A 14,344-nucleotide genomic window follows, 5' to 3' on the forward strand; every position below is an offset into this window, starting at 1 on the left:
AAGTGATGAATCTTCAGAAAGAGAAGTTGGGAAAACTATCCCATTCACAATAGCTTCGAAAAAAATAAAATACTTGGGAATCATCCTAACAAAAGAGGTGAAACACCTCTACAATGAGAACTACAGAACACTAAAGAAAGAAATTAAAGAAAACCTTAGAAGATGGAAAGATCTCCCATGTCTTAGATAGGCAAAATTAATATTGTCAAAATGGCCATACTACCAAAAGTGCTATACAGATTCAACGCAATTGCAATTAAAATCCCAATGACGTACCTCACAGAAATACAGCAAGCAATCATGAAATTCATCTGGAAGAATAAGAAACCCAGAATAGTTAAAGCAATCCTTAGCAGGAAGAGTGAAGCAGGAGGTATCGTAATACCAGAATTTCAACTATACTACAAAGCAATAGTAAAAAAAACAGCATGGTATTGGTACCAAAATAGACAGGTAGATCAATGGTACAGAATAGAGGACACGGACACAAACCCAAATAAATACAGTTTTCTCATACTAGACAAAGGTGCCAAAAACATGCAATGGAGAAAAGATAGCCTCTTCAACAAATGGTGCTGGGAAAATTCAAAATCCATATGCAACAGAATGAAATTAAACCCCTATCTCTCACCCTGCACAAAAAATCAACTCAAAATGGATCAAGGACCTTGGAATCAGACCAGAGACTCTGCATCATATAGAAGAAAAAGAAGGTCCAAATCTTCAACATGTCGGCTTAGGATCAAACTTCCTTAATAGAACTCCCATAGCACAAGAAATAAAAGCAAGGATAAATAACTGGGATAGAGTCAAACTAAATAGCTTTTTCTCAGCAAAGGAAACTATCAGCAATGAGAAGAGAGAGCCTACAGAGTGGGAGAAAATCTTTGCCACTGATACTTCAGACAGAGCACTAATTTCCAGAACATATGAAGAACTCAGAAAACTCTACACCAAGAATACAAATAACCCAATCAAAAAATGGGCTAAGGAAATGAACAGACACTTCACAGAAGAAGATGTACAAGCAATCAACAGACATATGAAAAAATGTTCAACATCTCTAGTAATAAGAGAAATGCAAATCAAAACTACCCTAAGATTCCATCTCACCCCAATTAGAATGGCCATTATCATGAATACAAGTAACAATAGGTGTTGGAGAGGACGTGGGGAAAAAGGAACACTCATACATTGCTGGTGGGGCTGCAAATTAGTGCAGCCACTCTGGAAAGCAGAATGGAGATTCCTTAGAAAACTTGGAATGGACCCATCATTTGACCCAGCTATCCCACTCCTTGGCCTATACCCAAAGGACTTAAAATCAGCATACTACAGAGATGCAGCCACATCAATGTTCATAGCTGCTCAATAGCCAGATTGTGGAACCAACCTAGATGTCCTTCAATTGATGAATGGATAAAGAAACTATGATATATATATATATATATATATATATATGTATGTATATATATATATATTTTTTTTTATATATATATACACACACACAATGGAATATCACTCAGCCATAAATAATAATAAAATTATGGCATTTGCAGGCAAATGGATAAAATTGGAGAATATCATGCTAAGTGAGATAAGCCAATCTCAAAAAACCAAAGGACGAATGATCTTGCTGATAAGCGGTTGATGACACATAATGGAGGGTCAGAGCGGGGCAAGAATGGAGGAAGGAGGAACTGTATAGAGAGAAAAGAGGGATGGGAGGTTGGGGGAAAGAAAAACATAACACAGTGAATCAAAAACTATTACCCTATGTAAATGTATGATTACACAAATGGTATGCCTCTACTTCATGTACAGAGAAACAAGATGTATCCCATTTGTTTACAATAAAAATAAATTAAAAAATAAAAAAAAGAAAGGTAATCTAGTATCTAGTATATATTTGCCAGAGGATTCAAGCTAGATTTCAGTTTTGTTGATGCAATGAATTGATATTTATTTAGGAAATTATTTTTATATAAGACATTTTGTTTACCAGGAATATATTGTGGAAAACATTATCTTTTTGTTAGAGATATTAAAATTCAAATCCCATCTCTACGATCTGGTTGAAAATTTTAGAAAAGATTTCCATCATCTCTGTAACTTAATTACCTTATCTATGAATTTTAACTAACACCTCTTTAATACCTCTTTCTCAAGGCATTTAATATTGGGCTAGAGAGTCAAACATTTGGTAGATGGCTCAGTGAGTGATAGCTATTTTATACTTTGATTATTCTCAACAAAAGGCTTATGATAACTCTTCTCTTAGTTTATTTTTATTATCCATGAATTTTAGTGTGATTGCCTGGGTTTTTCTTTCAACTTATTGATATTTTTTGTTTGAGTGGAGTTCTTTGTAAATTATCAGTAAATACAAAAATAAAGGAAAAAGTAGAATAATTCTTATTTGTAGTTTCCTAAATTAAATCTGTTTTATGTTAAAATAATAAAGTAGACAATACTGCTCTTTTCTTTTCATTTTAAAGAATTGTACCAAATTTTTCTTTGAATAAAAAAGTATTTAAAAAAAAAAAAAAAAAAGAGGGCTCCCATACTATTCCTGTTTCTTCTCAACCAATCTGTAATAAAGGGGTATCTAGGGAAATAGGTCTACACAATCACTCTTATTTTGAAAATGTCAAAAAATAATGATTGCCAAGAGCAGTGGCTCTGTAATCCCAGCAGCTTGGGAGGCTCAGACAGGAGGATCTCGAGTTCAAAACCAGCCTCAGTAAAAGCAAGGTGCTAAGCAACTCAGTGAGACCCTGTCTCTAAATAAAATATAAAACAGGGTTGGGGATGTGGTTCAGTGGTCAAATTCCCTGAGTTCAATCCTTGGTACTACTACTAATAATACTAATAATGATTAAAGTTGAAATGGAAAGCATACTATATTGAAAAGCATTGGTGGGACAGAAATATAGCTTAGTGGTACACTGCTTGTTTTGCAGGTGTGAAGCCATACATTCAATTCCTAGCATCACAAAAAAATGAACAATATAAAACAGATCAGAGGTGAGAGTCTAATTATAGTGCTACTAACTTTGCTGTCCTTGTTTCCTCACCTACAAAATAAACAATACTGTGCTAGTAATAAGGTTCTTTCCAGTATTAAAGACGCATTACTTACTCTTTCAATCTGTTTTTCCATTTCCTTATGCTGTTCAAGATGAATTTTCTTTGCTTTTTCAAAAGCTAAGCAAATTTTCTCATGCTCTGTATTGATATTGGTTTCTAGACTTCTTATCTTTTCATTCTTTTCCTAGAAATATAAAACAGGTTTAAGGAATATAAGTGAAAGCTAGATTTACATAAAAATATACTAGTCAAGCATTCAATCTTCCATACTGTATTTTTTTTAATGAACCAGTAGTTAATATTTCAAAATGAGATTAGATTATTTTAAAATATCAAGCCAGGCACAGTGGTGCACACCTGTAACCCCAGCAGGTTAGGAGGCTGAGACAGAAGACTCTCAAGTTCAAATCCAGCCTCAGCAAAAGAGAGGTGCTAAGCAACTCAGTGAGACATTGTCCCTAAATAAAAAACAAAATAGGGCTGGGGATGTGTCTCAGTGGTTGAGTGCCTCTGAGTTCAATCCCCAGTGCCCTCCACCAAAAAAAGATGCATATTAAAGAACTACTATTTTGATTTTATTAAGATAAAAATGACAAAACTGGAATAACAACTTGTTGTACTAGCCTATTAACTTAAAATAGAAACAAACAAAAAAGAATGACAAGAAATTCAGTAGAATTTAGACTTTCCTACTTCGTATGTTTTATAGTAATGATACAAAACAAACATGCTATCACAAATACCTAAAAATCAGAGTAAACTTATAGCGAAAAGGGTAAATTTTACCATAAGCTCCTGCTCAAGTTCTGCATTTTTTGCAGCAACTGAAGAATAAGCAACTATTTTTTCTTCCAGCTGTTTCTCTAGAGTTAAAAGCTGAGAACATTTCTTTGTCATCTGAAAATACATTGAAGTATAAAATTAGTTTTTAAAGAATATGCATCTTATATCAAATACCTGCTCCTCTTAATGAAACTTAACTACATTGTGTCTAGATAAACAAGGCAAATTTATGGTAATAAACATTTAAGGTACAAAGTGAATAACTTTTTAATTCACATAATTATTAAAACAAGTGACAATTTAGAAGAAAAACAAATAGTGAAATGAAAGCCAGACATATGACATCATTCCTTCCATCTAAGTAATACACAAGTAATTTAATTTGGCACCTTAATTCTATTTGTCTTTTTTTTTTCTTTTTTCAGTATTGAGGATTAAATTCAGGGGTCTCTACCTTTTCCTAACCTATCTTTTTAAAAGCAGTTCTTGGGTGGGGATATAGCTCAGTTAGTAGAGTGCTTGCCTCGCATGCACAAGGCCCTGGGTTCAATCCCCAGCACCGCAAAAAAAAATTAAAAAAATAAATAAATAAAAGCAGTTCTTACAGATTGAAATTAATATTGCAAAATGTTAACAGCAGTTATTTCTGGTGGTAGAATTATCAATGTTATTTTCTTCTTTTTCTGTTTCTGAATTTTTTATATGTTCAACAGACTATTAATTGTTATTTTTCTAAAAAGTTATTAATCTCAGAACTTGACAATTTTTTTGAGTGGGAGCCTGTAATTACAGACTAAATCTCCTTTTCAATTATTAACTTAAGTTCCTATCCTACAACTCTTTTCCATAGATTTAGCTATAAACATTAAGACACAAAATTAGACATTTAAAAACATCCTTATGGGTGACTACAGGCTTCAAATGCAAGTTTGAAGACTGAGTATAATACATACTCAGGTGACCCTGGTCTACAATTACCTTTTGAAGTGTCCTTATCCTTTATTCAGTGAAAATGAAGATCAGATATTTACAAAACATTTCAGAATATAATCCATAGCATATCTATATCAGATTCACATGTGGTTTTTCAAAAAAATGTAAATTCCTGTGCCATACCCGAGTCCTACTGAATCAGAATTGCTAGAATGGTACTCAGAAATTTACATGTTTGACAGGCTTCCTAGGTGGCTCTATGTTTGCTAAAATTTGAAATCCTCTACCTCCACTTCTTTTCTTCCAACTATATAATCCAAATTCTCTTCTTGTAAATGTGCTCTTACCATGTTAACTTATTCTGTGGAAGAAATAAGAAACTGCGATGCAATATTAGTTTCACCAAATTTGAGACCTTTTAACCACTAGGGAGCATGCTCCTACTTTAACGTAAGTTAAAGCAACATGTTTCCTCATATAATTTTTTAAAGAATTTATAGCTTGGCACAATGGTACATGCCTAAAATTAGGAGGCATGATTGAGGAGGACTCAGGAGAGTGAGGCAGTAGAATTGCAGGTTCAAGGCCAGCCTTAGCAACTTAGCAAGACTATTTCAAAATAAAAATAAAAAGGGCTAGGGATGTAGCTCAGTGTTAAAGTACCCCTAGGTTCAATTCCCAATACATATCTTATGTGGTACCAATTTGCAAAATTTATAAATCTAGACTTAAATTGTTACAAAACCCTGCAAGATATTCTCTATCTTAAAATTTAGTACATATGCCAGCTAATTTCAAGCTTACTTCACTTTCTAGTTTGCTAGAGTTTGAAGCTTTCTCTAGAAGCTCCTCTTGAATCAGTTGGAATTGACTAGTTCTGTGAGCCATGTTAACCTTCAGATCAGAATTCTCAGCTTCTATTTGCATTAACTTAGTCCGTAGTTCTTCTATTCCAGTAGCAAGTCTTTGCCTCTCTCTTTCATATTGCTTGTTCACAGTATGTTGACTGCGGTCTTTTATACTTTCTGTTGGTAAGTACAAAAGGAAAAATTTTCTGAATAGAACTTCAAGTACAAAAATCAATATAAATAGTTGAAATATTTAATCATAAAGTTTAGTATCTGATCTAAAGAATAAAAAGAGACATTCAATAAGGAAATGTAAGTAAGGCACTTTCTAAATTAAATATATAACAATGAGCAAAAAAGTTCTTCTGAATCATTTATTTTACTAGGTAGCTAAAGATTATACCTTATACCAGAAAGTTAAGAATACTTCCCACTTTTTAAGATTCTATTTTTAATAGAAATCATTATAAAATGGTTTATTTTTTTTAAAGTTGCTTTTTTCCTTAAACTGAAGATAATCATAAAATTTAATTGGACAATTTGAGATCATTGATATTTTTTTTTTTTAAGGGACACTGGGGATTGAACCCAGGGGTACTTTACCATTGAGTTATATCTTCAGTGCTTTTTATTTTTTTATTTTGAGACAGGGTCTCATGAAGTTGCTTAAGGCCTCACTAAATTGCTGAGGTTGGCCTCAAACTTGCCCTCCTCCTGCCTCAGTCTCCCAAGTCACAGGATTATAGGTATATGCCACTGGATCCAACCAGTAAGAACATTTTTATGTTCTATATGTAGATGTAGGTTCAAAAGTTACACACAGTGAACCCTTTCCAGTCCTATCTTCCTTACCTACAAACTACCTGAAGAAAATATACTGAAATTTTAAAAACTACTGAGGCTTATCAGAGGTAGCTTTCTGACTAGTCTTTTCTCCACTATAACATTGTATCTTCTCCTACTCCACAGTACCTGAATTTTCAGGAGCGCTTTAAAAAATCAAAATGTAGGTGATTGATTACATGGAATACACACATGGAAACAAGGAGAGATGCACTTTGCCCTCCAGAGTTGGATAAGTAGCAATTTTCAATCAATTCTCCATATTCCCAATATTTTACTTTCTAAGCTAGCCATATCATTGACTCTATTCTTAAATGTTAGAGAATATATGACACATATTTATCACCACCTATAATAACTACCATTTCCTCTGCCAATCACATCATTCTCTTCTCATTCTCTCTAATCACTTAGATATATAATTTTATGTCACTTCTGATACTAAATAGTCCTTTGTATTTAAAGATAAATTATGATATTTATTAATCCCTTGGGTGACCAATAAGCAAAAGTATACAAAGAGATACAGTGTATGAATCAATAGTGGAAATAAGACATGAAATGCTAAAATATACTTGAACCCAAAGAAGGTAAAAAATGAATAAAATAGAATATTAAAAAATGATAGATTAAGCCTGTAATCCCAGCAGCTCAGGAGGCTGAGGCAGGAGGATCACGAGTTCAAAGCCAGTCTCAGCAAAAGTGAAATGCTAAACAATTCAGTGAGACCCTGTCTTTAAATAAAATACAAAATAGGGTTGGGGACATGGCTCAGTGGTCAAGTACCCCTGAGTTCAATCCCTGATACCAAAAAAATAAATAAATAAAAAGGTAGATTAAACCCTTCAAATTCCAATATTATATTAACTGTAAGTGATCCAAACACCCCAATAAAATTCTACTTAAAATACAAGAACTGTCTGAATGGATATAAATGCAGGAGCCAATTATTTGCTTTCTATGAGAAACTCACTTTATCTATAAAGACACAGGTTCAAAGTATAAAAAAAATATAAAAATTATTTTTAAAAACTGGAAGGTCTATATTAATTTCAAACAAAACAGCCTTCCTACAAGAATATTACTAAGAACTAAAAGACACATTTAATATAACAAAAGGGTCTACTCAATAAGAAGGTGCAACAATCTCAAATATATATGTACATAATGTGTTCAAAATACAGGAAGCAACAATTACAGAACTAAAAGGATAAACACACATATAGACATATCTGAAGATTTCAATGCTACTCTCTCGGTAACTGACAGAACAAATACACAGAAGATTATTATTAGGGAGAAAGAAGAGTTAAATATCAACCTCACATGGTTGATAATAAAAAAAAAATACTTCACCCAACAATCACAGAATAAACATTTTTTCAACAGCAGTTAGAACATTCACCAAAACAGACCACATGCCAGTCAATAAACAAAGTCTCAAAGTACTTTCAAAAAATAAAATCAGGGCTGAGGGTATAGTTCAGTGGTAAGGCATGTGCTTAGCATACATGCAGTCTTGGGTTCAATCCCAAGCACCAAAAACAAATAAATAAATAAATACAAAATAAAATCAAATAGAATATATTCTAACCACCACGAATAACATGAAAGTATCTAGAAAATCTAATATTTGAAAAATAAAAACACACATAGCCTAAAAGGGACGAAATTGTGAGATACATAAAACATTCTGAACTAAATAAAAATGAAAATACCATACATAATAATTAGTAGGATATAGCTACCCACTGCTTAAAGAGAAGTTTATCCCTTTAAATATTTACATCAGGAAAGAAGAGAGCTCTAAAATTAGTACAGGCTTTAATTTTAAGAAAAGTTTATAAAGCTGGGAGTAGTGGTGCACACCTGTAATCCCAGTGATTCAGGAGGCTGAGGGAGGAGGATCACAAGTTCAAGGTCAGCATAGGCAACTTGGCAAGGTCATAAGTAACTTACTAAGACTCTGTCTCAAAATAAAAAGGGCTGGGAATGTAGCTCAGTGGTAAAGTACCCCTGGGTTCAATCCCAAGTACCAAAACTAAATGACAACAACCAAAAAAAAAAACATTAAAAAAGAAGAGAAAAGTCTTTATAGGTAATGTGAGAAGGAATAAAAGGAATTCTGATGGAAACATTATGTTTTGATTGTGGTAATAGTAACAAGGGCATAAACGTTAAAAAACACGTGGTATACTTACAAAAATTTTATATTTAAAATGAGCACATCTTGTTGGATGTAAATTTTATTTTAGTAATGTATATTTTTTAAATATAATGCCAAGTCCAAAAGTTCTGAAACAATTTTTGTTGTCACCAGCACATAACTACGCATAACAATTTATCAAGTGTATTTAACAACAGAAACCAAACAGCTCTTAATGGTTTCTTTCTTGTTCCTTTTCAGTGAAACTGGGAATTGAACTTAGTGCCTCATACATGCTAAGGCAAGCACTCTATCACTGAGCTATATCCCAAGGTTTTCTTTTTTAAATTTTGAGACAGGGTCTCAATAAGTTGCTGAGGTTGACCTCAAAGTTACAATCCTCCTATCTCAGCCTCCTGAGTAGCTGGATGAAGGCATATGCTACCACACCCACCTTGAAGATAGTATTTTAAAGAAACAGATTGACTGGACTGATGGCACACAGTTGTCATTTCAGCTGTGCAGGACACTGAGTCAGGAGAATTATCAGTTTGAGGCCAGCATCAGCAACCTAGCAAGCTCACCTCAATATTAAAAATAAGGTCTGGGAACATGGCTCACTAGTAGAATAACCCTGGATTTAATCCCCAGAACTACAATATATCAGTCAGTCAATAGAATAAAATAAAAATACTATTGCCAGGAACTCTGATTATCATTTATTAAAATAAACTCACCAACTTGATTACCACCTAGTTTAACAGGTTCTGTTTCTAAAGTAGTCAATTTGCCACTTTCTTGGCTGTCTTTACAATTAATGTTCTGAGATAACTGGTTTGCAGTCAGATTTGCATGAAGCTTTTGAATCTCTGCCTCTTTTATTGCAAGCTTAATCCTGGCACAAAAGAAAAGAATTCAAACATGAGGGTAATTTTGCAAAAAATATCTCATACCACTTCTCACCTCTCAAACTGGCCTAATTTTAAAATTCTGATAGTAGTTAACTCTTAGACAGAATATGGAAACTTTTATACACAAATAGCCACTTTCTAACTTGATAGAAACTAGTAAAACTGAAAATATAGATGCCCTACAACCTAGCAATATCACTTTTAAGAATATATACTACAGAAATTCTCATATATATGAATAAGGAACCATGTATAAGGATTTTCTTTGTAACTCTGTAATAGAAAAAGACTAGAAATAAGGTAATTATCAATAAAGGAATTAATTAATTGACACCATTCTAGAAAAAAATCCTATGTAGCTATTAAGATGAAACCAACCACCCAAATCTATTCATTGATCAATCACTCTACCTATCCCAACATGGATGAATTTTTAAAAATGACATGTCTGGGCATGATCGTATATGATTTTATCCCACCAACTAAGGAGACTGAGGCAGGAGGCTTCCAAGTTCAAGGCTCTAAGCAACTTAGTGAGACCCTGTCTCAAAATAAAAAACAAAAAGAACTGGGGATATAGCTCAGTGTAAAGCACCTTTGGGTTCAATCCGCAGTAACAAAAACTAAATAAATTTTTTAAAAAAGTAAAAATTTTTAAAATGATGATGAATGGAAAAGCAAAATTGCAAATATAAACAATATACTTTTATTTGTGTATAAGAGAATAAATGTACACAATATGGACAGAAAAATACATATTAAATTCATAATAATGGATATATAGGAGAAGAATGAGACAAGCAGTAAGGACCACAGGATATTACCCATCCTGCAATGTTTTATTTTTTATTTAGAGAAACAGATTTGTAACAAATATCACAAAATATTAAGAAGAAATGATTCTTGTGGAATCAGTATTTGTTATAATACTCTCCAGACTTTTCCTTCTATATTTTTAACTTTCTCAACTGAACACTTTCATGTAATTTCCAACAAAAAACATTCTATTTGCTGTAACTTCGAAATATAAAAAACATACCTCAATTCTGAAATCACCAATTTATTTGCCTCACAGCAGCCAATGCAATTGTCTTCCTTGTTTGACAAACTATTCATCTGGTGCTTAGAAATGGATGATTTAAAACCAAGTATTTCTCTTTTCAACTGCAAGTTAAAAAAACAAATGTTTATAAATTGTGATATGTATGTGGGATGCCATTGTCTTCTTACTCAGAACACTTAAGTTCGAAAACTTATATGCTATTTAATGGAAGCAACCTAATGTTAATCAATAGGAAAATGTACAAATATATTAGGAAACTAAGATAATGGAAAACCTATAATAAATAATTAAGATAATGGGGAAGTATAATAGTTAAATAAACTTGTGTTATATAAATTAATATGGATACATTTTATAACATAATACCAAGTAAAAAAAACAAATTCCATTCGTACACAAAGTATTTTCAAAAATATACTAAGAAATGTATGGGCATGGTGGTACATGCCTGTGATACCAACAGCTCTGGCGGTTGAGGTGAGAGGATCACAGTTTGAGGCAAGACTCAGCAATTTAGCAAAGCCCTAAGCAACTTAGCAAAATCCTGTCTCAAACAAAACATAAAAAGAACTAAGAGTGTAACTTGGGGCCCAGCGTTCAATTCCGAGTACCAAAAAAAAAAAAGAAAGAAACATGTATTTCTATATAAATTTATATGTGGCAACATTTAAAATATGGAAGAGAAGACAACAAAAGAATTTCAGAATAGTTGCTACTTAGCCGGGCAGGTCCAGTGGTGTACTCCTGTAATCCCAGCAGCTCAGGAGGGTGAGGCAGGAGGATCTCGAGTTCAAAGCCAGCCTCAGCAAAAAAGCTAGGCGCTAAGCAACTCAGTGAGACCCTATCTCTAAATAAAAGACAAAATAGGGCTGGGGACATGGCTCAGTGGTCGAGAGTCCCTGAGTTCTATTGCCAGTAAACACTCACCTCACCCCCAAAGAAAGAATAGTTGCTACTTTTGAGCATGGAGGGAGAATGGAGCTGACAAAGTACATACAGAGGTTTACCTATAAACTTTATTCTAAAAACATCCGAAGTTGATACAACAATGTGTCCCATATTTTGCAAATGTTAAGCTATATTACAAATGCTAAGCTAATTACACTCTAGAAGTTAAAAAAATTCACATTTCCAAACCATATCATTCTTTTTGTTTTTTTTTTTTGTTTTTTTTTTCCAAACCATATCATTCTTAGCACTTCATGAAATATAGCATTAAGTATACATTATCATACTAACTGTACAGTCATATATCAAATAATTCTTAACACTGAGCACACAAGAGGTTTAATTTATAATGAAAGTTATCTGCATATGATTACTTTCTACTTTCAAAAGCAAAATTAGATTAAAAAGCTTAGCAAATAATTAATATCCAATACAGGGCCTCCCAGATGCTCAACAAGCACTCTACCACTGAGTTCTACACCAGCCCAGTTCTACACTATTCTCATAAGTACATGTAAAGTTGCTCAACATTTTAGCAATCAAGGAAATGAAAATTAAAACCACAGTGTAATACCACTTCATACCCACTAAGATGGCTGTAAGCAAAAAGACAATAACAAGTATTGACAAGGATATGGAAAAACAGGAACCCTCATACACTGCTGATGAAAATGTAAAACAGTATAGACATTTTAGAAAACAATTCAGCATAAATTTACCATATGACCCAGCAATTATCCTGGGTATCTATTTAAGAGCAATGAAAACATGACCACACAAAGACTTCTAAGAATATGTTCACAGCGGCTTTATTCATAATAGCCTAAAAGTGGAAATAATCTAAATGTTCGTCAACTGGTGAACAGATGAAATGGAATACTATTCAGCAAAAAATAGAAATGAAATACTAATATGTCACAATATGAATGAATCTCAAAAATATTAAAAATATATACTGACAGATGCAAAAGACCACATGTTGTTATGCCTTCATTCATCAAAATGTCCAGAAAGGAAAAATATATAGAAACAGAAATTATTAGTAGTTTCCCAAGGGTAGTGGTAGGGGTGTAGGACTAATTCTAAAAGGACATAAAGGATCTTTGGGGGATGGCAGAAACTTATAAAACTGCATTGTGGTGATTGTTGTAAGATTTTTAGTAAACTTATTAAAAGTCTTAAAACAATTACCACAATGCAGGAATTTGCCCAGTACTGCAATTAGAAAACTATAATTTAGTAAATTTACTAAATTTTCAAAGGGGTGAATTTTGCAGAATAAATTATATTTCCATGAAGCTATTTTTTAAAAAAAATAGAAAGGTGGATCAATGGTACAGAATAGAGGACACGGACACAAACCCAAATAAATACAATTTTCTCATACTAGACAAAGGGGCCAAAAATATGCAATGGAGAAAAGATAGCCTCTTCAACAAATGGTGCTGGGAAAATTGGAAATCCATATGCAACAGAATGAAACTAAACCCATATCTCTCACCATGCACGAAACTAAACTCAAAATGGATTAAGGATCTTGGAATCAGACCAGAGACCTTGCATCTTATAGAAGAAAAAGTAGGTCCAGAGCTTCAACATGTCAGCTTAGGACCAGACTTCCTCAACAGGACTCCCATAGCACAAGAAATAAAAGCAAGAATTAATAACTGGGATAGATTCAAACTAAAAAGCTTTCTCTCAGCAAAGGAAACTATCAGCAATGCGAAGAAAGAGCCTACAGAGTGGGAGAAAATCTTTGCCAATCATACTTCAGATAGAGCGCTAATCTCCAGAATCTATAAAGAACTCAAAAAACTCTACACCAAGAATGTAAATAATCCAATCGACAAATGGGCTAAGGAAATGAATAGACACTTCACAGAAGAAGATATACAAGCAATCAACAAACATATGAAAAAATGTTCAACATCTCTAGTAATAAGAGAAATGCAAATCAAAACCACCCTAATATTCCATCTCACCCCAATTAGAATGGCCATTATCAAGAATACAAGCAACAACAGGTGTTGGCGAGGATGTGGGGAGAAAGGTACACTCTTACATTGCTGGTGGGGCTGCAAATTAGTGCAGCCACTCTGGAAAGCAGTGTGGAGACTCCTTAGAAAACTTGGAATGGAACCACCATTTGACCCAGCTATCCCACTCCTTGGCCTATACCCAAAGGACTTACAATCAGCATCCTACAGAGATATAGCCACATCAATGTTCATAGCTGCTCAGTTCACAATAGCCAGATTGTGGAACCAACCTAGATGTCCTTCAATTGATGAATGGATAAAGAAAATGTGGTATATATATACAATGGAATATTACTCAGCCATAAAGAATGATAAAATTATGGCATTTGCAGGCAAATGGATGAAACTGGAGAATATCATGCTAAGTGAGATAAGCCAATCTCAAAAAACCAATGGACGAATGATATCGCTAATAAGTGGATGATGACACATAATGGGGGGTGGGAGGGGTTAGTGTTAGGGTTAGAGTTAGGGTTGGGGGGGCAAGAATGGAGGAAGGAAGGACTGTATAGAGGGAAAAGAGGGGTGGGGGGAAGGGGAAAAAAATAACAGAATGAATCAAACAACATTACCCTATGTAAATTTATGATTACACAAATGGTATGCCTTTACGCCATACAAACAGAGAAACAACATGTATCCCATTTGTTTACAATAAAAAATAAATAAATAAATAAAATAACCAAGACCTGGAAACTACCCAAATATCCATTGACATATAAATGGCTAAAGAAATTGTG

At 33.4% G+C, this 14,344-nt stretch overlaps 1 protein-coding gene across 11 annotated transcripts in view; it reads right to left on the minus strand.

Moving 5' to 3' along the window:
- Nucleotides 1-14,344, minus strand: part of Ccdc18 (coiled-coil domain containing 18) — a 109,540-nt gene that overhangs the window by 74,630 nt on the left and 20,566 nt on the right. For all 11 annotated transcript variants that reach the window (XM_047553010.1, XM_047553036.1, XM_047553065.1 and 8 more), the window contains 5 exons: nucleotides 10,594-10,718; nucleotides 9,381-9,538; nucleotides 5,611-5,831; nucleotides 3,877-3,987; nucleotides 3,143-3,274 (listed from right to left, as the gene is read on the minus strand). In XM_047553010.1, coding sequence (XP_047408966.1) covers nucleotides 3,143-3,274; nucleotides 3,877-3,987; nucleotides 5,611-5,831; nucleotides 9,381-9,538; nucleotides 10,594-10,718 — 747 coding nt within the window. The remainder of the gene's footprint in view (nucleotides 1-3,142; nucleotides 3,275-3,876; nucleotides 3,988-5,610; nucleotides 5,832-9,380; nucleotides 9,539-10,593; nucleotides 10,719-14,344) is intronic.

This window comes from Sciurus carolinensis, chromosome 1, assembly GCF_902686445.1.
Source record: "Sciurus carolinensis chromosome 1, mSciCar1.2, whole genome shotgun sequence".
NCBI lineage: Eukaryota > Metazoa > Chordata > Mammalia > Rodentia > Sciuridae > Sciurus > Sciurus carolinensis.